The 24370-nt window shown below is 45.8% G+C and overlaps 1 protein-coding gene across 7 annotated transcripts in view; it reads left to right on the top strand.

The window, feature by feature from the left end:
• Positions 1 to 24245, top strand: part of dclk1a (doublecortin-like kinase 1a) — a 53816-nt gene extending 29571 nt beyond the window's left edge. For 2 of the 7 annotated variants that reach the window (XM_037120033.1, XM_037120037.1), the window contains 11 exons: positions 5140 to 5234; positions 14425 to 14506; positions 14880 to 15052; positions 15198 to 15317; positions 16936 to 17082; positions 18310 to 18443; positions 18549 to 18626; positions 18734 to 18830; positions 18928 to 19008; positions 19168 to 19281; positions 21748 to 24245. In XM_037120033.1, the coding sequence (XP_036975928.1) occupies positions 5140 to 5234; positions 14425 to 14506; positions 14880 to 15052; positions 15198 to 15317; positions 16936 to 17082; positions 18310 to 18443; positions 18549 to 18626; positions 18734 to 18830; positions 18928 to 19008; positions 19168 to 19281; positions 21748 to 22029 (1403 nt within the window). In that variant the 3' untranslated portion in view covers positions 22030 to 24245. Of the gene's footprint in view, positions 1 to 3222; positions 3353 to 5139; positions 5235 to 5337; positions 5986 to 14424; positions 14507 to 14879; positions 15053 to 15197; positions 15318 to 16935; positions 17083 to 18309; positions 18444 to 18548; positions 18627 to 18733; positions 18831 to 18927; positions 19009 to 19167; positions 19282 to 19472; positions 19547 to 21747 lie in introns of those variants that run through there. The other 5 variants (XM_037120036.1, XM_037120035.1, XM_037120038.1 and 2 more) reach the window with 5 other exon arrangements.
• Positions 24246 to 24370: the final 125 nt, after the last annotated feature.

Raw genomic sequence — 24370 nt, 5'->3', positions numbered from 1 at the left:
GGTGCGGTAGTAACAAACGACTGATGCCGGACTGCTTCCCGGCACAGATGGAACAGAACTCTCCCACCTTGTTCCCATTGAAACAAATCAAAGCGCCGAGACTTATGTCTCGCTGGCATGTTTGGTAGGTGAATCACACTATGTCTAATGTAGTCGATGAATCACTAGTCTTTATCTAATGCTCGCCTCTCATTACTAGGGAAGGCAAGGCAGGTTTTATTTATATAGCACCATTCAGACACACAGGGATTGTTTCACGCATAGGAAACACTGAAATTGAGGCGTGCAGTAATCAAATAACTTGGATATAAACGAGGCGTGTGCTTGTGTGAACTTCAACTGATTGCAAGCTGTTGACTTTTCGTGATTGACCTTTCATGGTCACTGATTAAATGTCAGTGTCATTTTGCAAATCCAAGGGTGATCTCGCCGTATCGAGAGAAACACCAGGTCTTCACGCTCGTGTCGCGGAGGGTCTGACGTGGCGTTACGCTCTCTCTCTCTCTCTTTTTTTTCTCCATGTGGGCGGGTTGTTGCGCGTCGGCCTGACATTGTCATCACTCGAGCCCCTCTCCATGATGATCTCACGGCCCCAGCTGAGTGCCTGTGCACAAGTGCACCCAAAATAATGTGAGAAAACAATTTGCACTCAGACATAGTTTCTCCCCCCTGTCTCGCCATCTGCCTCTCCGCTCGCATCTGATGCCTCACGTCAGCTGAAATTAACGGGAGGGCTGCAGATGGTGTCATCGAGCATCACTTCTGATACTTCGGGGTCTCACCTTTCCCTCGCTGTCATGAACGAAACCCCGCGTGACGGGGAGAGGCTTGCTGTGCGGGGCGGCCGACCCACATCCGAAAAATCCAGTCCAGCCTCCAGAGGACCTAGCTGCCGGCTGTGACACTCTGAACTGTGATCGCACGAGCTCTGCAGCCCTCACCACTGTTCTCGCTTCAGAAAATCACGGGTGAAAGGGTACAAATGTGCCTCTCTGAAAAAGAACGGAGTGTAACAAATAACAGAGGCTGCGAGAAAAAAAACAAATGTATTGATATTTTGTACTAGAGGCAGGATAATGACATGCCTCCGGGCGGCATTGTGTTTATGAAGCGGCGTTGTATCGACACTCTTGTGTTCTTTCAACACTCAGAATGTTGTGGTGTTTTGATTTTGTTTTGACTGTTTTCTAGGCGCAATTATACAAAAAAAAAAACCTGTTTCTGAAGAGACGGCTCTGATTTTGTGTGCCAAAATTCCCCAGAATACATTTCGGTTGCTCTCAGAGAACACATGCAAACATCTTACATCTTACAAGAACCGTATGTTTGTCATTGTACACTTCATGTTCCATGTTACCATACATGCACAATAAGGTTAGGGTTATCCACTAAGGCTTTTACGGATCAACTCATTCCCGAGACGCAGAAGAAAAAAAGAAAATACCAGCACCCTGATTTTTCCTTTGTCATTCTGATAACGCTCAGTAGAACCTCCTGGATGTGTTGTTGTATTGACCCACTCAGCTTGTCATAGTTGTAGCTTTTGTTTTTGTTCACAGCTGATGTGTCGAGCGTGGTTGCTTGCCAGCAGCACTTTTGTCTTCTCCCACGGAAAAGGAGGCGCTGCGGCCAAACAATACAGTCGATGGCTGGCGCCGTTTTGTGCATTGTTCTGCATATATTGACGCCGCGTTAAGTGTCATGACCGTGAGGTGATTTGTTCATTTCGAAAACACCCACCTCCCCCCGTCTGTCGGAGAGTGTTACAGCTCCAAAACGAAGCTGACAGAGCGGTGGGATTCAGCCAAGGGCATCATGATTTCTAAGGTGCTTAAAGACTCAGTGCTGTATACAGTTTTTTATTCCCTGTGTGTTCAGACTTGAGTGGGTGCTTTGTCTGGTAGTGGCACTTTATTTTGGAAACAATGGAATTTTGTACGGACACTCGCGGTCCCCAAAAGATGCATTAAAATGAGCAACATCATCAGGTCAACATGTTAAGACGCCTCAATGCTTTGGTTTGCAAACCTGATGACTTTCCCATCAACCTCGGACGTGCTTTGTGTTTTTAGCACCAGTGCTAATTAGCCCAACTGCTAGCAGGCTGTGAACTCTATTGTCTTGGTTTTTGTGCTTTGGCTTGGATTGACTCATTCAGTCATTGTTGCACCAGCTACATGTAAGCCGGAATAAAAATGAAAACATCAGAGCAGTCGGAACTAATTTTAGCCGCGTGTCTCCTCGGTGTGTTTTCATAACACAATATGTAACCTGTGTATCATCCCACCGCTGGAGACAGGCAGACGCGTGAGGCGCTTTTCTGTATTCATAGCCGTCGCTGTAGCTTTCCTTGAGTAGTTTCGTGCAACCATTTAGTGTTTGACACAGCAGGTGTGGAGGAAGCTCATTAAAAAAAAAAAAATTGTAGCTGCATTGCATTCTGGCATCTTCCTTTTCAACGGATCTTGACCTGCATACGTGGCAGCCATCTGGCAGATGCTCTTGTCCGAGGCAGCTTACACATTGTACACATGCTGGGAGAGGGCGAGGGTTCAGCGGCAGGCCAGGTGCTCCGAGCCAAATTGCAGGAGTTGCGCTTTTTGATGGAGGTAAAAATGTGTCGCAACATGCCAATATGTCCCGGGCCTAAAAACTATATCCTCCAGACATAAAGAGAACATGCTTTCACCCAAACATAACAATAATACTACTAATGATAATACTAATGATAATAACCACTGTAAGTGCTGCACATAAACAATAAAGTGCACCTTTTCTTCCAAAACATGCACCACTAATGCTTTTTTTTTTTTTTTCATTTTTTATGCATTCACTCGGCTGCAGCGTTAAGAGAAGGCTGTTATGAAATTTCTGCACAAAAATAGCTGTTTTTTTTTCCCCCACTCGAGGGTGTTTTGGACAGGGAACAAAAGAGTCCTCAGAGCCCATGTAGGGCAGCCTGCCGGACCACCCAGTCCCCTTGAATGACTCCCCATCTGCACTCATCTCTACTCATTTCCTTATAAACGGCCAAAATAAAACTACACAGGTTTTTTGTTTTTTTGGTTTATCTCTCCCCTCTCTCTCTCTGCCTCTCTTGCTCTCTCTCTCTCTCTCTCTCTGTCTCTCTCTCTCTCTTCCCGGTGCGCGTCACAGTTGCGCAATCCTCCCCTCCTCCTCCTCCTCCTCCCTGTGTAGTACAGCGCTGCTCCGTCTCTCCATTCACCTCACTTTACTATCACACTCAGACGAGAGAGCGTACGCCGGTGCTGTCCTCCTTTCTTCTCTTTGCCCCGCTCTTTTGGATTATCACTGTGGTTTTTTTTTTTCTCCGTCATGCTGGAAGTGGAAGGTAGGAACCCCTGGAAAACCCTTTTTTATTCAGCCGTTTAACCCAAACAATAAAATCATCATCATCATCATCATTGTTAGCGTCGTAGTGTAAAAGGCGGCGAGAGATGTCTTGTGAGCGCTCGCACTCACCGTTGTGTAACTGGGAGGGAGGGTCTGCCGTGTGCGTAGCGCTGATGCTGAATTTCATCAATGAAACATGTCCAGGAAATCGCTCAAACAAAAGCCTCTGTCTTCACTTTCATCTTTTTCATGGCAGGGTTTGGAGATTTACGAATAATTGTCTAGCGCAGAGGCAGCCAGTGCTATTTCAGTCCGCTGTGGGTTTTTTTTTTTCCCCTCCTTTTGTCTTGAATAATTCAGAAAGTTCTTTGATCTCGGCAGCGGAATAAACATTACACAGTGAATGTTGGATTACTTCGCTCCCACAGGTATCTCTTGTCTCTGAAAATGTAATTACACGAAGAGGCAATAAGAAAAAGGGGCGCAAATGGCAGTTATTGATGATATCATGATGAAAGAAAGGCTGGAAAACTGCAGAAATGTAATAATTTGGGTGATGTTTTTATTTATTTGATTTTTTTCTATCAAGAGAACTATGTGAAAAGTCACATTAAATACCTGAAACCCACCTTTAAAATTCATAAAATGTGCTTAACAAGTTCAAGTTCAGCCATTCAGATCATCTAAGCTGATTTCTAGAGCTCCTGATCCGCCTCCTGAAGGCAGCAGGAGCCCTCTACCCCCACCCAAAAATGACATATTTCCTCCTGTTGGACTCACTGTAGCGTGTGAAGTGTGTGAACAAACATAAAAAAGTCCACATTTTCTGATTCCAGCTTCTGAAATGTGACTATTTCCAGTGTCCTTTGCTCCTCTACGACAGCACACTGACAGCAATCTTTGGCTTGTGTTCAAAACAAGACATTTGAGGGCGTCATCTTGAGCCGACTGACATGTTTCACCATTTCACTGACCAAAACAACTAATCCATTAATCAAGGCGAGCCGACATCGGAGATAATCACTATCTGTGGCCCTGATTTGCCGATCTGTGGGTCAGTTTGGGCAGCTGAGTGTTGACTCGGGGTGAGCCGGTGTGTTGTTGCCAAGAGACAATGAGCCGTCTTTTCAGACGGGCAGGGCTGCCGTGTTCTTCCGTGCAGGTTAATGATGCCGCGGGGCTGTTGTTGTCGAGTCTGGCTTTTGCTCGACCGCACACAGGATCCGGGCGCAGCGTTGATTAATCCAATGTTCTTGTTTAATGAGGTGACGCCGCTGGGCTTTCTGTGCTGTGCTGTGCTGCAGCTGGGGAAAGTAGACCGAGCTCAGGTCACAAGTGAAGGATCTGGTCGAAAAAAATGAGGACAGCCTGGTGATGTATTGTGACTCCCGGCCTCGCACTTGAAAGCCAGGAAACGTGCCACTGTTATTCTGCGCATGTTTTGGGGTTTGGGAAACGAGGGAGCGTTAGAGCCACAGGATTTGTATTTTGGCCGGTGTGTAAAAAATGAAAAAAAAAAAAAAAAAAAAAGAGCAGTGTTGACTTAGCTGCTCTTTTCCTCCCCCTCCTGTCCTCCTCCTCCTCCTCCTCTTCTACCTCATTCATGTGAATGGATAGATGCTGAGGGCGGACAGTGTGGGCCGCTGCTAGACGCTCAAAAATATAGCCGCTCTTACAGCATCATCTATTTTCAACGCGCCTCTCTCTCTCTCTCTCTCTCACTTTCTGTCTCGGTGTCATCCTCCATTGTTCCATTTTTTTCCTTTTTTCTTCTCTCCCCTCCAGTGAACGGGACGCCGGCCAGTCAGCTGTCCACTCCTCATTCGGGAAAATCTCCCAGCCCCTCCCCGACCAGCCCGGGCAGCGTCAGCCAACGTCGGGTAAGACGCGCAGCATAAACGCACGCACACACTCACACACACACACACACAGAGTCAGCCATAACATTTAGCGATCTATAACACGCTCCTTTTATGTTCTCAGGAAAAGGACAAAACCGTGCCCGAGCACAGGCCGACCACATCTTAGAAAACCGCAGCATCCCCGACATCTTTAGTGTCTCAGAAGGGGGCGGGGGTGGGGGCGCGCTGAGGTGTCGACCTTTGACCTGGCGCAGTGCTACTCTGCGATTCCAAGAATGGCGGGCTCACGTTAGGATCCTCTAAATGTGACGACTCTTATCCAGTGTTCATAGTTTTTTTCCCCCAGGCCTCCTTTCAAGCCATTTTTCTGTCACGTCCCCACATATTCTGACCCATAAGCTCTGTGGCCCTCACAAAGAGCTCGATTCTGCCTTCGGCGGATAAACAATGAATGATGCTGCCGCTGACTTTTTTTTAGAGGTGTGTGAGTCAGTGATTTGTGCAATATCTGACCTAAAGACGGGACTGTCGGCTTTTGTGAGCAGCCCCGCTCCGAGCTTCAAGTCTTCGCGTCTTGGTTTTGCTCTGGAAAAAAAAAAAAATTGGTTTGTATCCTCCCCAATCCAATCGCTGAAACTAAGATCACTGTTTTTTTTATATATATATATTTTGTGGAAAAGAATTTAGAAACACATTTTTATACTAGTTAATCTCATTGCTTCAGCCATTGTTTTTGTCCTATCACGTTATTCTGTCATTGGCCCTGGGTTAAAAAAAAAAAAAAAATCCAAGTTCAAACATGTAAACTGAGAGTCATCGTCTGTTTTTTTCTGTAGCTAACAGGAGAAAAAAGGATCTGTGATGCAAACACACTGTGTAATGCTGTAAAGCTGGTAGTAACTGTAGTGACAACTGTGCAGAGAGGGAGCATGCAACTCAAAATGGAGAGAGAAGAAAAACACTCCAACTTGGAGAGTTCACATACAGGGTGTAGCGTGTGTGTGTGTATGCGTGGATTTCTTGAGTGTGCGCGTTCAAACATCAAACTGTTCGTTAATCCAGCCCTTGACAGCGATGATGGCGAGCTTTTAATATTAAAGCCTCAATCCTAATCAGGGCCTGTTTCCTCTCAGCGGCTCTTTAATTTGCAGGAAGCTCCGTAAGCCCGCTGCTGATTGAGCTCCTTCTCGCTCGTAAACAAACGCTCGCACGCGCTCGGCAGTCGACTCCGCTGCTCCTGAACAGCAGGGGCGCAGCTCTGATTTATTTGGTAATTATTGAGCTATTTATTGAGGGCAGGCGTGAAGGTATTTCTTTCGGGACTTGGAGGCAAGAGCGCCGGTTGGAGTCGATACCTCTTTAATGGGACACTAATAAAATGGTTGGTGCGTCGCTCCTTACGCATGTGTGAGTGACTCCATATGCTAAAAGCAGCCGTCATAAAGAATTCATCTCCAGGGCTCGATATAGCTTCAATCCCGATGCATTTGTTTTGCCAGGGAAGAACTGATGGACCGTGGAGAGTCGGGCCCCTCAGGCTTTTTGAATCCATCAGCGTTGAGGCTCGTATCGACGCGACGCGAAGGTCGGGCGGAGCAGCGGGGGGAACAGATCAGATTTGGGGGGCTGTAGCTGCCGAGAACAGAACAAGGTGCGCCGGCAGCTTCCACAGTCATCTGTACAATGGAAGAAGTGGGTCAAGCGCAGATTTCGGCGTCGAAAAAAGGGAAAGAGGTTGGGGGGCGAGTGCACACATTTACAAACTCTCCCTGCCCACTTCTCTCGGAATGAATGCATGCGAGGCGTTTGAGGCGGACACTCTGTTCCGCTGCTCTCCTCGCCCCCTCCCAGATAATTTCCAAGGTGTCAGAAAGAGAGAGAGAGAGAGAGAGCCCTATAGAAAAAAAGTTGGGGTTTTGGGGGGGGCGGGTGAACCAGATGTAATGAGGGAAATGTAACCACGCCACCTGTCTTCTTGCCTCCGTCCACTTTCCTCATCAAACATTAGCCCTCCCAAATTAGATCTGCAGCGCGGCTCTGACCTCGATGCGACAGGGGTTTTTTTTGCAGAGTTTTACGACAAGTGTTTCTCGGCGAGAGATTATTCTGCTCTTTGTGCCGGCTGACACTCTCTGCTAAGCCTCGCAACAGCTGGGAAGGGGAAGAAGCCTCGCAGCCCGATTATCTCTCCTCTCCACCCTGCAGCTCCACGCTCCTCAGCTGTACGACGATGTAACATCTCTCCTCCACTTCTTAACCGCTCTCTCTCTCTCTCTCTCTCGCCGACTCTCACTCTGTCCCTTCCCTCCCTGACAGTTTCTAATTCCTCCGTCGCCCCCACCCAGCCAGCCAGCTCCCCCATCCTCCCCCCCTCTCTTCCCCATATGAAAGGAGATTAACTTCACACGGAGTAAATTATATGCCATCGTTTCCCTTGTAGATGAGTTTCTAAGCGTCTTTGGGAAGTAGGCGCCACTTTTCCGACGCAATTTTTTGCACATTTTTGTCTCTCCGCCTGTACCACCGCTGCGTGTGTGTACACATGCATGAGCAATCAGTAAACGGTCGAGCACAGACACACAAATCCTTTCATTGTTTTGCTCACAGTGGCAAGCAGGTACTGTGCGTAACTCGTCTCAACCAATGCATGACTGAAAAAAGACAAATGAGACCTTTTATTTTAACACCTGCGTCTAAAAAAAAAAAAAAAAAAAAAAAAAAAAGGAAAGAGACCAGAAAAACTTTTTTGCAGGTTTCAGCCGGAATCCGTTTCCCCGAGCAACCGCAGGGCCTCGCTGACCTACTACGAGCGCTGCATTTGAATGGTTCACCTCACCGGACCTTGCATTTAAACACTCCGAGGCACTTTTGCTGCCTGATGTAGGTTGCCGGCACAGCTCGGACAATCATAACCTATTTCCCGGAGAGGAATATACAGACATGGACATCGCGCTGAGGCCTTTTTTTTCCCACTCTCCCCCCCTTCAACACACGCATGACTGCGGGCGCACAGATCGCTTACACGGTCATGTAGGCTTCAGCGTAAAACACTTTTCATACATGAAATTTCCATTTGTGCGACCGGCAGTAGGCAGTTAGCTTGATGCACATGCCTCCTATGCATTCGGCGCACGCTACTGTGACCCATTTTCTTTATGAACGGAAACATGACCGAGTGGTCTACATTCATGAAGTCAACCATCCCCCACCCCCCCATTCATTCTCAACTAAGAGCACCCTCGCCTTCCATATTCAGTTGCTTTAATATTTGATATCAAACTTGCTGACAGATGCTGGAACACATTCTGAACATTGTCTTTCCTGTCAGTATTCACTCCGATCAGCACACGCTGATAACCCTAACCCTCGCTGGTGGGGTCACAGCTTTGCCCCTCGATGTTTGTGGAAACCCATCATCATTAGCGTTGCCCCAGCACCGGCGCTAAACCTGACCTGATCGTTGTTGTTATTAATTTTTTTTGTATTCACTTGACATTGTGAAGGCGTTTATTTTTTTTTAACCCCATCCGTGTAGTATTATTGTAGCGAAAGTCCTTTAGTTCCCCAAAACTACACCCAGTACTTCTGCCAAAACCTGAATCTTTTAATTCCCCAAACCTCACCCGACATTGACAGGAAGCTGGAGAGTAGGCGCCACAATGAGACAAACGGAAGGTCTCCGATGCCCGTACAGCAGCTGTGATACAGCCAGGTTAGCTGTTTGTGTGTGTGTGTGTGCAAGAAGAAAAAGGAAGCGCCAATTGCCGACCGTAGTATGTCACCTACATCCTCCTCTCACTCACTACTGAGTCACTCACTGTCCATTGAATTGCATGCTCCACCTCTTATTGTTACCGTCCATATTTTGTGTTGGGTGATTCATAACGAAATGGTGTGTGTGTGTGTGTGTGTGTGTGTGTGTGTGTGACTGAGAGAGAGAGAGCAGATTGAAGGTGTCTCTGATGAACTTGTTAACTATTGTCTCATCTCATCCATGTGAGTGTGTCGTTACAAAAAGTTGTATACGTTCATTTTGGCTGTGTTATATTTCTTATTTCATTGTCGTGTTGATGTCATTTAGACAGATTGTCCATTTTTTTTGTTTGTTTGTTTGTTTGTTCCTGTACCCGCCACAAAGACTGGCTGCAGCACATGAGGAAGCTAAAAGATGCAATTTTGAAGTTTTCCCGGACAGTTCAGATTGTTCGCCAACGATTCAAAACGGATGATATTTACATATCTTTCATACGTCGGAAAAATCGGTCCCAGCAGAGGTGGCACGAGGCCGCTGGATATTTATATTTGCAAACATGTAAGACATGTGAATACGGAAAATTACCTGCGTGATTTCGCATCACATTTTTCGACAACCTGGCCCACCATCCAATCATCGTGACCTCGTCATGTTCGGCTGCCAGCTCTTCTCGGCTCACTTGTTGTTTTTTTTTTGTTTTTTTCTCTGTTTGTATTTTCTTTGCCCGACGTAACTCATGTCCATTTATTGCTGTCACCATTAAATTAATTTTGTCATTTCATTTTCACTTTGTTGTGTTTCCTCCTTCTTCTCGTGCTCCTCATTTGTGTTGCTCATTAACATCATGTTCACCGCATGCACACGCGCAAAAAAAAAAACACAAAACAGCTTCCAGCAGACGCGGGATGAGTCATTGGAATTGTGCACGTTTATCTTCCTTTTCTTAAACCTGCATCTGTATTCGACGGAGCGGTGAATAGATTACAACACAAACGCTCGCTCCCAGAGGAGCATCCATCCCCTCCTCGGTCCCACGTGCCTCTGTTCTGGATGGCTTGTTTATTTGTTGGGTGAGGAGGCAGCCCACCCATTTACAAAAAAAAAAAAAAAAATTCCCTGAAGCATTTAATCACGTTCTTGAGATTCCCTCCCGGGATTTGCTGTCCTTAAGGATCGTGATTAGAAAACTTCCCTGCGTCCAACTGGCAGAGCTGAGACTCTGAATCCCCCCCGATGGTGCTGATCTCTTCAGACGAGAGTCAAGTAGATTATGTTTCCTCTCCGTCTAGACAGCAAAAACGAGAGCCAAGACATATCATCTCCCGTGTTTCTATGAAAGGCAGAGCAGGAACTTGGGACGAAAAGTACAGCAACCCACCCCCTCCCCGCTCCCATCGTGTCTTATTAGATTTCTGTGACGAGGCAAACCCAAATAAATCCTGCTTTTGCTGGATGATGCCTGACACTGAATGTGACAAGTAAGCGCTGCTCGGAGGAGAGGTTTGGCTCTCTCAGCCACGTGGATGGAACGAGAAACAGGCCAGAGGATGTGTTTCATAATCAGGTTCAGACTTGGCTAGCGTCACACGTGCGGTGGCATTTCTCGAAAGGCTGAATTCTGCAGTTGACGGCCTTCGGTTTTCCGCTGCGGTATGAAAATCGCCATTTCTCTGCTGGATGCTTCGGAGACGACGCTCCGCACTTAAGGTCAATCGCGGACATCCTGTTCAATTCCCACTCACGCGCCGATCGGTGCTCGGCTGCTGAGTGTCGCCCTTGCGGCTCTTTCGGAGGAGAAGCGGTCCGCAGCCATGATGCAAAAGGTTTGTCAGAGTGTGTTTTAGCAGCGTGAGTCATAGCCGGAGCCAAAAAAGAGTAGAGGATGTAGAGCTAGGAATAGTGTGTGTGCTGTGTGTTGTTGTGCAACGGTGGAGGGGGTGGGGGGCAAAAAGCTGGACGGGCTAACAATAACAAGACAGCTGCTGCCAAATCTAATGATCAATATCAGGCGGACCAGACTCTGTACGTCGTTGTCTCACCGTCTCACTCTGTCTGTTTGTCTGTCACTCCATCTGTCTCGCAGTCGCACAGGGAAAGACAGACGCAGTGTTCATAGAAGGGTTGAGCCCGGCCTCCCAGCCCGCAGACAGGAAATGGCCATATATAGGCTTCTGTCTCCACTCTGGATGTCTCATAAGCTTTCCTCTCTCCTCTCCTCTCTCCTCTCTGCGAGCTGTTTCCACAGCAACAGTATTTTGTTTCCCTCGGTGGCAGGAAGAGCGAGAGATAGGAGTTCAAAACGAGAAAGCTGGGTTGGGGGGGGGGGGGGGCTGGATGGGAGATGAGGGCAAGAGCGTATGAGTCGGGGACGAGGAAAAATAAAAGAGCGGAATGAGGGATGTTGTGCGGATAGAGCGCAAGAGGGTCATCAAGCTTTACAGCCATTAAGTGGGTTTTCTTGTTCCGGGACGAGTGCCCCGACCAAAACAACATTACGTAAAACCAGAGCGCGGTCTGACTCACAGCTACATTCACCTGGCTGGCTTTTAGGTCACAGCGGCAGAGATGAGTGAAAAAAGAGCTGACAGCTACTCGGGCGCGGATACAGCGCCATGCCCGCTCTGTAAATAGTTTTCAGATCTAAGGCGATAGGTTGGCTTTTTACCCTCTCTGCCAGGATGGAGAGCTCTCTGGGCTGCATCCCAGTCTGAGGCCAGGGTGAAGGAACTGATCACCAAGTTATGGAACATTGTCGTCGCTAAGCGTGGTCACTGAATAATATCGGTATATCTTTAGGCCATACTGCAGTACACCAATATAAATTTTCTGCTCAAAAGCACTTCATAAATGCTAGCATGTGGCCACATACTAAATGTGACATTACATTTGACCAAAGGCCTCCACATTGATCTTGCCACAATATCATATGGGTGACTGTAGTTACTTTCAAAAGAAGATTTTTGGTAAATAATCATCAGTAATGTGGATTTGATGGCTGAAGTGGGTAAAGCCAGGTGTTAGAACAAGCAGAAGAATTTGGTAGGTTCAGAAAATTACATCGGTTTTCCTGTAATGCAGCCTTTAAAGTTGCACTATGGAGTTTTGGTGGGAAAAACATTAACCAGAACAAAAAAGGTCATCAGTGAATGTTTTTTGGCGGACCCCGCCACCTTTCTAGCCTTAGACGGGGACCTTATTTTCCTATACATACATTTCTGAGTTTGCTTTGAGAATTACCTCATTAATATTGTTAATAAACAGATGTTGACCTACGCTGCTGCTGAAGGTCACTTTATAAAATCAAAGGTGTCTTAAGTTTCACGTTAAGGAAGTTCATGGTTTTGTTTTGAACCACAAAACTTTATGTTACTGAATTTTTAAGTTCGACCTCCAGACTGTTTTTTTTTTTTTTTCATAATTTTTGGGTTCAAGATTCTACGGTTGTGCTTGAAATCATGGCTCGATGACTCATTATAAAATTATATATCATACATAATAAATAACTAGAGGCCATCATTAGCATCTGTGGCTCTTGGCCAACTTCGAAGTCATGAGAAATACCATTACCTGCTGCAAACTGTGGCTGTTGTTAGCTAGTTAGCTCAGTTAGCCATGCAGCAAGCAGTCAGGAGTGTTGATGTTTATAACGCTGGGCCAGGAGCTTTGGACCAAGACAGGCTGTGGCTAGCTGGTTAGCATGCTAACTTCAGTAGATGTCTATGCAACACAGCACATGGATATATGATAACTGTTAGTTGTTTCCCATTTAGTAAACATTTGAATATTTTCAACTGGGAATCTTACATATTGCACCTTTTAAATGGTATCAATTTTAACATGTTTTAATAATGCGCTGCTAAGATTCCTCACATGCCCGTGCTTCCTGTGTTATTATCACAATAACAGCGGATGGACAGCATCCATTTATCCAGCAACACGTGTGAGATCTCATCTCCTCCGCGGAGCCAGGACTGACTGATTTGTGAATTATACTATGCGGTGTGAAATCGTCATGAGAGCGCGTCACAAATACTACACCTGCACTGAGACGAGATGCAAAGGGGAGAAAAAAAAAAAGTCTCATCAGCGAGACAGCATTAGTCAGAGGTGGTCACCAGCAGGCTGCCGAGGCGCTTCTCTGCAAGATTAACGTGGGGACGGCCTCATGCATCACACACGTAGTGCAGACCATTTACAGCTCAAACGGCACTTGTTAATAATTCACATCGGCCAGCGGGCAATATTCTTTTTTAGAGAAATTGCGATAGGGTCCACCTGGAGGTGCTGGCTGCACCTTGGGGTCTATGAAATTGATCTCTCTTAAGTTTTACTGAGTCACCAAATGTGACGTCCGACAGTCCGAAACCCAAAGACTCTTCATTTCCTATCGTAAATGACAAAAAATGGCCAAATACTTATATTTAACAAGCAAATGTTTGACATTGTTTGCTTAAAAAAATTACTCAAACAAACGATCAACTATCAAAATAACTGTCAATTAATCTTCTTTGAACCGACTAAGTGATTAATCTGCTGGTCGTCGCAGCTCCAGCAGTTCAGAAGGCAATCGGAGCCGAGGGGGAAGACTGGGGGACAGATATTGAACACTTGAAAAATGTTCATCTTACAAATGGAGAGACTAACCCTCTTGGCAGGCGCCCGCCGAGACGAATGAAGCACAATCGAATTGTTCGGTTGTCGTGAAAAAACTCGGAGGGCGAGGAGGAGAACGGGTGAAGACAGACGGGAGCGCAGGAAAAAAAAGGCAGAAGCACGAGAGAGGTAGATTCTCATTTACAGTCCCGACTAGATCCTCGCTCCCCGCCCTTGTTGCTTCCATGACAACCAGACAGAAGGTTAGGAGGTGGAGGGCGTAATGAGTTTTTGTCTTCAGATAGATGCAGACGCCGCATCCCAGCCGCTCTCTCTTTCGCCTTTAATGACCTCCCACTCACCGAGCCAGATTAAAGGCGGCATTCATCCGACGTTATTAGCGGCACCCCAAAATCTGCGTTTTCCGCGCCGTGTTAAAGGTAGCGCGGGGAGGCGCAATCAGACGGGAACTGCTAAACAGTTCTGTAAATGTCGAGAGCTTATTGGGATGCCAGTCGTCTCTCCCACAGTGGACACACACACCGGGTGCTCTGCTGAATAAGAAACCTGGTTTATATTCGGCTCAGTGGCTTAAGTAAATCTGCTCTGGCTCGTTTTGCCAGCGCACAGACGTGCAAACACAAAGACAGACTCGAGGATGTTCTGAGGATGAAGACGAGGCTCGCGATGTTCTCTCTCCTGTCTATTCTCGGACGCGTGTTTCAGCCGGGGGTTGTCACAGGAGGGGACTGTTTGATCGAAACTATTCTGGGGTTATAATGCAAGATTTGAATAGCTGTCTTCTCCCTTGTTTCTTTTTTTTTTTTTTTTCTCATCGTCCTGCCCTCTCCCTCTCTGCAGGGGTCCCAGGGTTCTTCCGCCTCTCTGTCTTCCACTAAAGTCTCCAGCTCGGTGGAGGACGGGGATGGAGGTGTTACAGAAGGTGAGGGAAAAAGTCTGTCCGTCAGCGAGCGAAGGCGGCGTGTTTTGCAAATATGGTGCATGTCTGAATCACGTTCCTGACCTTTGGTGCCTCGCTCTCGCCTCTCCTGTCCCTGTGTTCTGTTTCTGATTCGTACGTCCTTCCTTCCCTCCTCTGGTGTCTTTCTTCGCTTCTCCCATCTATCAGTGTATTATGTATCTGTAAATCCTTTCATTAATCCCGTTGTTGGTCCTGTTTCATATCAATTAAATGGATTATGATGAATTATGGTTGTTTGTAGAGGCTTGTTAGGTCATCTGCACTTACCTCCGTGTACACTGAAGTGAACAATTGTAAACTGGTTTACTTTATCGGGCCCCCTTCCCCTCCGCAGCTGAGGTCGTAGTCGACGAGGTTCCAGCTGTGCCGTCCTACATATCAGACCGCTACAAGGTGGGACGCATGCTGGGCGACGGGAACTTCGCCGTCGTCCGGGAGTGTGTGGAACACTCCACGGGACGGGAGTATGCTCTGAAGATCATCAACAAGGGCAAATGCAGAGGCAAGGTAAACTACGAACGGGGAATGGCTCGCGCTGTGCAAGAGTATTCAAGTAAACATACTCTTGCTTGTGTAGAAAAACAAGATACCTGTGTTGAAAAAGATACTGAGTAATTTCTGGTTGAACTTATTCTTTAATTCTTATTTCCAGGAGCACATGATCCAGAACGAGGTGGCCATCCTCCGCCGGGTCAAACATCCGAACATCGTCCTGCTCATAGAGGAGATGGACACTTACAACGAACTCTATCTGGTCATGGAGCTGGTCAAGGTGCGTTTGTACACTGTAATTTCACGTTTGTTAAGTGTGTTAGTTAGTGTGTCATCTCCTCTGGTTGTGAACAAAATGGGATATTTGGCCTAACTAAGATCATATATGTGTTCTTTACACACTGCGTTGGTGATCATTATGTCCACATTTGGAGCAGAGAGGCAAAAAAAACAGTGACAGACGAGTTCCAACCAGTCACAGTACGGGACCGAGAGAATCGGTCTGTGGCCCCGAGCGCTCGCGTGTCCACATTCTTTATTCTCCGAGTCGGGAAATGTTTGTGCATAATTCAGGAGCCAGAAATGTGATCCATCTGTTCGCGTCATGGCGTAGAGTACTACAGAATATAGATGAGGGGGCAATCTGTGGGAGAAAGAAAAAAAAAAAGGCGTGCACGTGTGAGCGCGTTCAGGGGAGGGGGGGATCAAATGGAGGCTGCAGATGAATGAGTTTTGAGAAGAGTCACTTTAAGGATGACGGAGACCGAGAGAGGGAGAGACAGATGGGTGCATCGGAGAGGGGATGGAAAGGGTGAGAGAGGCGAGAGAGATGGCGCAAGTTATAGCCAAAAGTATGGCGCGCACACATTTTTCGGTTTCTGTGTCCTTTCGCCAGGTGCTGTTTTTTGGGTGAGGTCCCTTTCAGTTAATGGGAAAACGAGCAACATTTTTGTTTTCCGGTGTGACAAAGCGAGGCACAGAAAGATGTATTTTTTTTCCCAAGATAGCGGGGAAGAACTAAGCTGGCATGTGAAGGAGCCTTAAATCCCGCCAGGTTTAAAAACTCGTGTGAAAAGCCTCCAAAGAAGAGCGGAGGATGTTCAACCCGATCGCCAGAATACATCTTGGCAGCGCACGTTTTCTGCGAATCAGAAGATGAAGCTGAAACTACTCGCCTCAGGTTCAGTTTTCAGTTTTATGTAGCGACGATGCCGCGCTTGTGGTCTCGTTAGGTTTAGGCACAAAAAAACACTTGTTATGGCTTTAAAAGACAACCTGAATTGTTGCCACAGACTGGCTGTTTCATCAAAAATACCCAGTTCTGCTCGCCAAAGACATTGCCAGAAATACGCTGACCTCTCGTCAAAAATGTCGTGTTCTGAAAAGTACAGATGCCTGATCCAAAATGTCCGGTAGTTCCACCAAAAACACAGGCCTCATAGTGAGGATAGAGAAGTGCAGATGCATTGGTTAGAGGCTGAGCTGTGGAAATCTGACAGCTCCCATGTTTAAATAACTGTTGCTGTGCAGGTCGAACCCTGACGCTGTATCTTAGAGAGAGAGAGATTCGGCCCTATTTTAAGCCTCTGTTCCACTTAGTCCACTCAGGGAGAGAGACACAGAGAGGATGAGAGAGAGAGAGAGAAGACGTGGGTGAGATTCATATAGAGTGGGAAAATATGAGAAACTGAGACAAAGGGGAAGTTAGAATGGAAGGGAAATATCAGGAAATCAAACTCTCCGGCCGTAGAGGTCTCGGCAGAAAAGATGAGCAACCGCGACACTTGGAAGCGAATCTGTCAGGACCCCGTGTTGCGAAAGCGCCGAGCAAAAAGCTCCCGTGACATTGTCCCCGATACTGACAACCGGCCCGTCCGTCCGCTGTGATTTGTCCACAGGGGGGAGATCTGTTCGATGCCATCACCTCTGCCAACAGATACACGGAGAGAGACGCCAGCGGCATGCTCTACAATCTGGCCAACGCCATCAAATACCTCCACAGCCTCAACATAGTGCACAGAGACATCAAACCGGAAAACCTGCTGGTGAGTTTACGCACAACACAGGGCTCCCCGCACGTGGCGGGCGGTCATATAACTTTGCCGCAGTACATCCTCCCCTCCTTTCTCAATGAACGGTGAAGTATTATCACTCACTCTGGAGATGAGATGACTCATCCCTGCTGCCCTCACACCTCCTCGCACATTCCTTCTCCAGCCTCCCAGCGTTTGTGCCTTCCCTCCCTCCTTCTCCCTTCTGTCGACCTTCTAGTCGTCTTCTCCTCCCTCTTTTTCCCCTCAACAGCTGTCATTCATCCCCTCCTCTGCCCGCTCTCTACCACCCCGAGTCGCTCCTCGCGAGTGATGTTCGAGCCAGACTTTTAAAAAATGCTCCACTTTCGAAGCTACTTGAGCGAGCCTCCGTAGCCACATTCATCCCTGCTGACATAAGACGGGGTCTTAGCTTATTTTCTTGTGTCTCCACTTCATGGCTGTAGAACAGTTTCAATCATGTAAGAAGCATTGAGGCTGAGTGAGCTGCCCAAAATAAAATGCTACACATCTGAGTTCTGGCTCTTTGTCGCTTAGCTTCACAAAGTTGTCCTTTTTGTGTTCGTTAAAAGGTAAAATACATGTAGCAGGTGGCTGCTCAACGCTATGCTTTGTTCCAAGAGGACGTGAATACAAGCCCAATACGTACTCTCCTTTTAGCTCAATCTTTGGTCTCCACCACCTCCTGAGCGACATATCTTGCTTTTAACCTTCTCAGTGAGTCAGTGTGTGGTGTTTATTTCTTCTTCTTCTATCTAACCAGGGACAACAGAAGCAAACTAGGTGCAAGCTAACTCGAGCTGCCTGCTAGCTAACTGTGTTTACTAGCTCATTGCTATCTTTGTCTGTCATGTGGAGCCGGACAAAGAGTGTAGGTGGGTTGATTGAACTGTTTCCTGAAAAACTGCACTATGAGAGGGAGTGAAAACAAAGTGGAGGGGGCACTAAATCCCAAACAAGGAGTGAAGAGATGCTGAAACGCTCCCTGGAGCTGAGGATATCGAATCCACCATGTGGGTTCAAAGCTACCACGTGTAGGATCTGATAATTTCAAGTCTTTGGTGCCCCCCAGTGGCACTTTAGGAAACAACAGTGCACACTGATGCGCCCTAATGCCCCACAGAATTTGACATAGGGACACTCAGACGGAAGCAAATATTGTGAGAAATACCACCATCACTTAAGATCCTCCTTTTAAAAGCATTTCTTCTATGTCCTCAGGTGTATGAGCATGCAGACGGAAGCAAAAGCCTGAAACTGGGAGACTTTGGTTTGGCGACTGTGGTGGACGGACCCCTCTACACTGTGTGCGGGACCCCGACATATGTAGCACCTGAAATCATCGCAGAAACAGGGTAAGGGCCTCCGAGCAGAACAGAAGGTAGAGGAGAAGAATCTATGTGTTTCTTATTGCACTTTTTTTTGCCATAAAGTCATCATACTTCTTTGTCTTGGCGCAGGTATGGCCTTAAGGTGGACATCTGGGCAGCTGGAGTCATCACCTACATCCTGCTGTGTGGTTTCCCACCCTTTAGAGGGTAAGAGAGCGGCTCAGCCAAGTGAAATGTCACCTGTATTAACGTTTTCTTGAGATGTTAAGAGTTCTGTTTAAGACTCCTAACAGCTTTTCCTTTTTTTATCGCAGGAGCAGTGACGATCAGGAAGTGCTTTTCGATCAGATACTAATGGGACAGCTAGAGTTCCCTCTACCATACTGGGACAACGTGTCGGAGACGGCCAAGGTGAACATTTATGTACAGTTTCTGTTTGTATGAGAACAGATCCAGATGTTTGGAGACAAAAAAACTAAACCAATTTTTTATTTTTTTGCTGCTGAAGGAGCTGATTCGATCGATGCTGGAGGTGGAGGTGGATCAGAGATACACTGCCCTCCAGGTGCTGGAGCATCCATGGGTCACTGTGAGTATAGCGTTAGTTCAGCCCTTACTATGATGATCAGACTTGATTAGACAACACGTTTAATTCTCTACCCACACCACTCTACCCTCACAAATGATTAGTCACAGTATTTTCCCATCAACACTGAATTTTGGTTCTCTCCTCCTTCGCTTGATGCAGGATGAAGGTCTATGTGAGAACGATCATCAGCTGTCAGTAGCAGGGAAGATAAAGAAGCACTTCAACACCAATCCGAAGGTCAGCGACACCACTGCAGGAGTGTCAGTCATTTCTGTAAGTCACTGCCACTAGAAACTACAGTACCGATAGACCAACTGCTCTGATGGACTGTTGGCTTCATCTAAAGTCGTAGTTACCATTGGTTTACGCAGAGGTCTGCAGTTAGACTTTCTGAAGTGAAGTGTGTCCTTCTGTTTTTTCGAGTGAACTGGTGTTTGACTGTGCTGGTTTCTCTTTGTGTTCAGCTGGATGACAGCTTTTCTATGCAGCGATCTGGGTCGTTGGATTTCTACCAGCACCCGGCCATGTACTGGATAAGGTACGCCAGGTTTCCATAGAGACACGACCGGGTGGACGGTCAAAAAAAAAAAAAAAAAAAACAGAGAGAAAATCATTACAAACCGAAATAGTGCCTCTGAAATTGATGTCCTCCTCCTCCTCCCTGCATGCAGAGCCCCGCTGACTGGCTGCTGCTGTGCTGCTTTGACAGCTTCATGTCGTCCCCGCTGTTTGTGTTTGGCTTTTCTGCTCCTTCCCTTTCATCCCTTGCTCGCTGCAAATGCATATCCTACACAGAGTATGCATCGTTTGTCGTCTGTCCTTTGCCCGAGCCTCGTCCTTGATGTTATGTCTCTACATATCAGTGTCTCAGTGGACTTCTGGTGTGCGACTAAGGAACTGCAAGTTACCCCCTGTGAATGTTTCCCCTAAATGTCCCGGCGTGAACGCACTAAAAAAACCAAAAATTTCCTTCATAGCAAAGTAAACAAATTGACGTTTCTTATGTCACTTTTTGTTTGAACCATTTCTTTGTGAATGCTGGCTTCCAAAGAAATAACCCCGTCCCCTTGCTTTTTGCAGTCGTTTTCAGTGTGATTTTTTTTTTTTTTTTTGATTGATGTCATGCTCCCCGCCTGGCTGCCTCCCACTAACACCGGGCCTATTGAGCTCCCACTGCCAGCTCCTGTTGAGTGACTTTATCCGCACCTGATTTATGGAGGACCCAGAGTTGCGTGCTTACAAAGGTTTATTGTTAAAAATTCACTGGGTGGTGTTTACAAGAATTGGACACTGGCGAGAGAAAACCAGTAACAGACTTAAATAAACTGATAACAAATGAGTGAATACACAAGCAAAACAATTGAATGGACTAACCTAAATAAAATCAAAATGATGCAGTCTATCTATCTTTTTATCTATCTATATAAAGATAGTTTCATTAATATTAAAATAATATTCTAACTCATTCATGGATTAATATAACATAGAATCTACTACAATGAATTTTTATGAGCATGTTTTTTTTCATACATCTATCCATTGTGATTATAATGAGGCTCAGTGGGCCTTATTTTGGCAACATTTGGCTACAGTATAGAACTGACTGACTATTGAGAGCCACAGGTTTTAAGGCATTGAGAGACACCCTCAATATGCTAAGAGGTTACCACAGTCAAAGATTGTCTTTAGTTAGGTTCCAAGAAGAATGGTATTGAACTGATGCTAGTGAACTGACTCTTAGTATTGCCGGATACAGAGCAAAATATAACTAATGTAATGAAATGCAACACAACTCAAAACAACGTAATGGAACAGAACGTAACGTACGTCAACTCAATATAGCTTAATGTAACGTAATTCAACACAGTTGAACTTGACGTGATATAACCTAATTTAACATCATTTACGTCAATATAACGTAATGCAACGCACCGTAACAGTAGTGTAACTAATTGTAACGCAACTCAAGTTAGCGTAACTCAGCTTAATGTAACGCATCCTGACGGAACAGAGTATTATGTAACTCTGCATAACACAACTCAGCGTAACCTAAGTAAGTGTAACATAACAAAAAGCAATGCCACTCATCGGTTTAGCTTTACGTAACGTAAATCAACGCAATGAAACTTCATGTATCTTAAGACATCATAGTAGAGCGGAATATAATGTATCTCGGCATAGCATAACTCTAACGTAACATAATTCTGCATAATGGAACAGAAGGAACTTAATGTAAGTCAACATAACGTATCTTAACGTAATGTAAATCGACAGGAATATACAGTGAAACTCACTTATCTCATCGTAACCTAACTCATCGTAACCTATCTCATTGTAACGTTTTGAAGAGCAGAACCCTTAAGTGTGCTAAACTGAGCAAGGGTGAATTATATAACTTATGGACTGAACTTTTCAAATAGAATATTTGACTTTTTTCTTTCAGTTTTTTCAATTTACATCACACTGCCATTAACAAAAAATGACAGCAAAATAACTTAATGGGACAATGAGCGCAGTAACAAAAGAATGATAAACGCTTATTTAAAAAAATTGTGTGATGGTGAATAATTTAATTACAGTTTTGACTTTTGTTAATCCCTCTACTGACTGTCCAGTTACACACATTAATGAGTAACGTGCAAGGCGCTCCTGGTCCTCCATGTTCAATCGTGCCCTCTGCTGCTGGATCTGAAGTGATACAGGATCTAACCGTAATGTCCCCGGCTCTCCCTGTTTCAGGCCACCTCTCTTGATAAGGAGGGGCAGGTTCTCAGACGAGGATGCCACCCGTATGTGAAGCCGCTGCCTTTTCAGATGATGCCAGCGACGGTGACAACAGTAACAACATCAACTACGACAACACTGCGGGCGGAGCCTCCCAGGTGCCTGCCCGTGGCCCCTCCCTCTCTGACCCCTGACGCTTGCTCTGACCCTTCCCCGAACCCCAGCCTCCCATCTGACTCTGATGACATCTCCATCAGCTCAGCCAGTAACACCTGCTCCCCCAGCTCGCCCTTCTAGAGGGGGGGCGGAGGGAGAGGAGGAGGAGGAGGAAGCAGCGAGGAGGGAAAGAACATCCTCATCCAGCTCCTCCCTCTTTACGGAGGAGGAGGAAGAGGAGACTTCAGCTTCCCCACAGCCTCTCATTTGGGGGGCCCGGGGTGAACTGTGGAGGGGGGGAAAAAAAATCAGAGAGAACTTTTAGCTTTTCCTGAATCCATCTTTCCAAATCCCGGTGGAGAGATCGATCTGAAGGTGAACAGAGTTTAAAAAAAACAAAAAAAACAAACAAAAGAGGGTAAAAAGTTTGTGAAAGGACTATAAATGCAACAAGAGGAAAAGGGCAAAAGGGGAAAAGACTTTTCATTTATTTCTTTTTTTAACGTTCCCTCATCTGAGCACATGTTACGGAGCTCAAGGAGCGCCAAAGGGGCGACAGCGCCGGTTACCCTTCAGTAATGATCTGGGCTCGACATGGAAAACTTCCGAGTGGTGGAGCAGCTCGTAAAGGCAATATGAGAATATGGACCAATGTTCATGTTTTATTGAACCTTATTTATTCATTCTTTATTCACTGCATTTTTTTAAAATATATATATGTATTTCCCTTTTTTCACAAAGGAGAACCCTGTGTTGACGTGTTGACTCGGAGCTTGCCTGAAAAGGAAAATCGTGTAGAAGTAGAGCTCAGAAAATGCTGAAGTAGGATACCGCAGAACGGCGTTGTTGTGCGAGACAGCGAAGGAAAGCGTTTTTACGAATGTGTTTTGAAACAGGGTTCATCGACAGAAGATAAATGACAAAGACGACAGCACTTGTGCTTAAATTCTGCGCTCCTCGCAGTATTGGCGTTGCCTTCCTGTAATGTTGGATTGCAGTATTACAGTTTACATTTTACACGGACTGCTATTAATGACAACGATGGTGCATTCGACTCCACCTTGCAATTTTGTTAATCACTCCATTCACAACACAAGTTTCAAGCAGCGGCATTCGGGTGCTTTGTGTAGCAGACTCAACATCTTTGAACAAATTCTCTCCTCGGTGCACACATTTTCCACGACCATTCCGCATCAATTATTATTCCATATTATTCTCGATCTTTTGTGGCGCTCACGTGCACATAGGAAGCCTTGTTTACATTTTTTTCTCTCTCTGACACTGAAAAAGACACATTTCATACGCATATTCCAGCAGTAAAGAAAGGTATGATTGTCGCGGCCCAGGTAGTGGCATTTGTACATGGTTCACAGTCTATGAGGGCTGCCTATTTGCACAAAGTACTGCCGTCGAGGCGCAGTCGAACAGGTTTCTGAAAGAACAGACGGTACGGATGACGTGAGAACCAGCAGCACTCTTGAGAAAGACAGCGGAGGAGGATTTATTTCAGCTCTGTACAACCTCATTCATGGCTTCATTTGTTCAGATGAAAGCATGACAGACATACAGTAGCCTATTCTTATAATACAGAAAAAAAAACAGTTTCGTGATGAAGTATTGTTTATATGTTATGTAAATAACATAATTTTATTTATTTTGATAGTTCACAATACAGTATATTTCTTTACTAGTAGTAAGTCTATGAGAACTGTAAAAAATAAAATAAAAATAAAAAAATACCATGTACCACAAAAAAAAAAAGAAAAAAAAATCTAGAGGAGATCATCATCAGGTCGGAGTGAAGCAGAAGAAGACTTTTTAGACCTGATGCCACATGGATGGACCTGCGCAGGCAAACCGAGAAGAAGGAAGTCTTTGCTTCCGGGTCAGACACTGGGAATGATGTCACTTCCTTTAAAAAGGGATTTCCAGTACCTGATGTGCGATTTAATAAAGCGAGGAGAATGCCGGATGAGTGACAGAAATGCAGAGCGATTGTCATTTAAAAAAAAAAAGAAAAAAAAGCGGATGATCTCCCTGCAGTCGTCACACTTGTCTGTAACTTTCTGTATTTACTCCTGTCATCACACATAGACAGTAATGTGCCGCAAAAAAATGAAAAATAAATAAATAAATCAACCGGATCAGTGCGACTTTGTTGTGCTGTTGAAACCCACACTCTCCAGCACATGTGGTTTACCAAAGTGTCTCTCTCACAGCTGCGCCACAGTGTTACAATCCGTTGCAATACCAATACCTGTACCTCTGTTCAACAATGGTCTATCAATAAAAAAAAGAAAAGTTTCAAAAACACAAATTGTCCGTGACTTCTCTAGAGCTTTAATGGAGTTCAGTGGGTTAAATTAGAAATGATTAAAACTTCAGTTTAACGGATTTCCGCCTGCACGAGTTAATCACTGGTTTAGATGCTTGATACAGTTTTCAAATTAAGTGCACATCATCCCACAGACACTTTTTTTTG

This window comes from Acanthopagrus latus, chromosome 13 (assembly GCF_904848185.1).
Source record: "Acanthopagrus latus isolate v.2019 chromosome 13, fAcaLat1.1, whole genome shotgun sequence".
Classification (NCBI taxonomy): domain Eukaryota; kingdom Metazoa; phylum Chordata; class Actinopteri; order Spariformes; family Sparidae; genus Acanthopagrus; species Acanthopagrus latus.
Note: the sequence above shows the minus strand (reverse complement) of the source record. Positions and strands in the feature narration are given on the sequence as shown.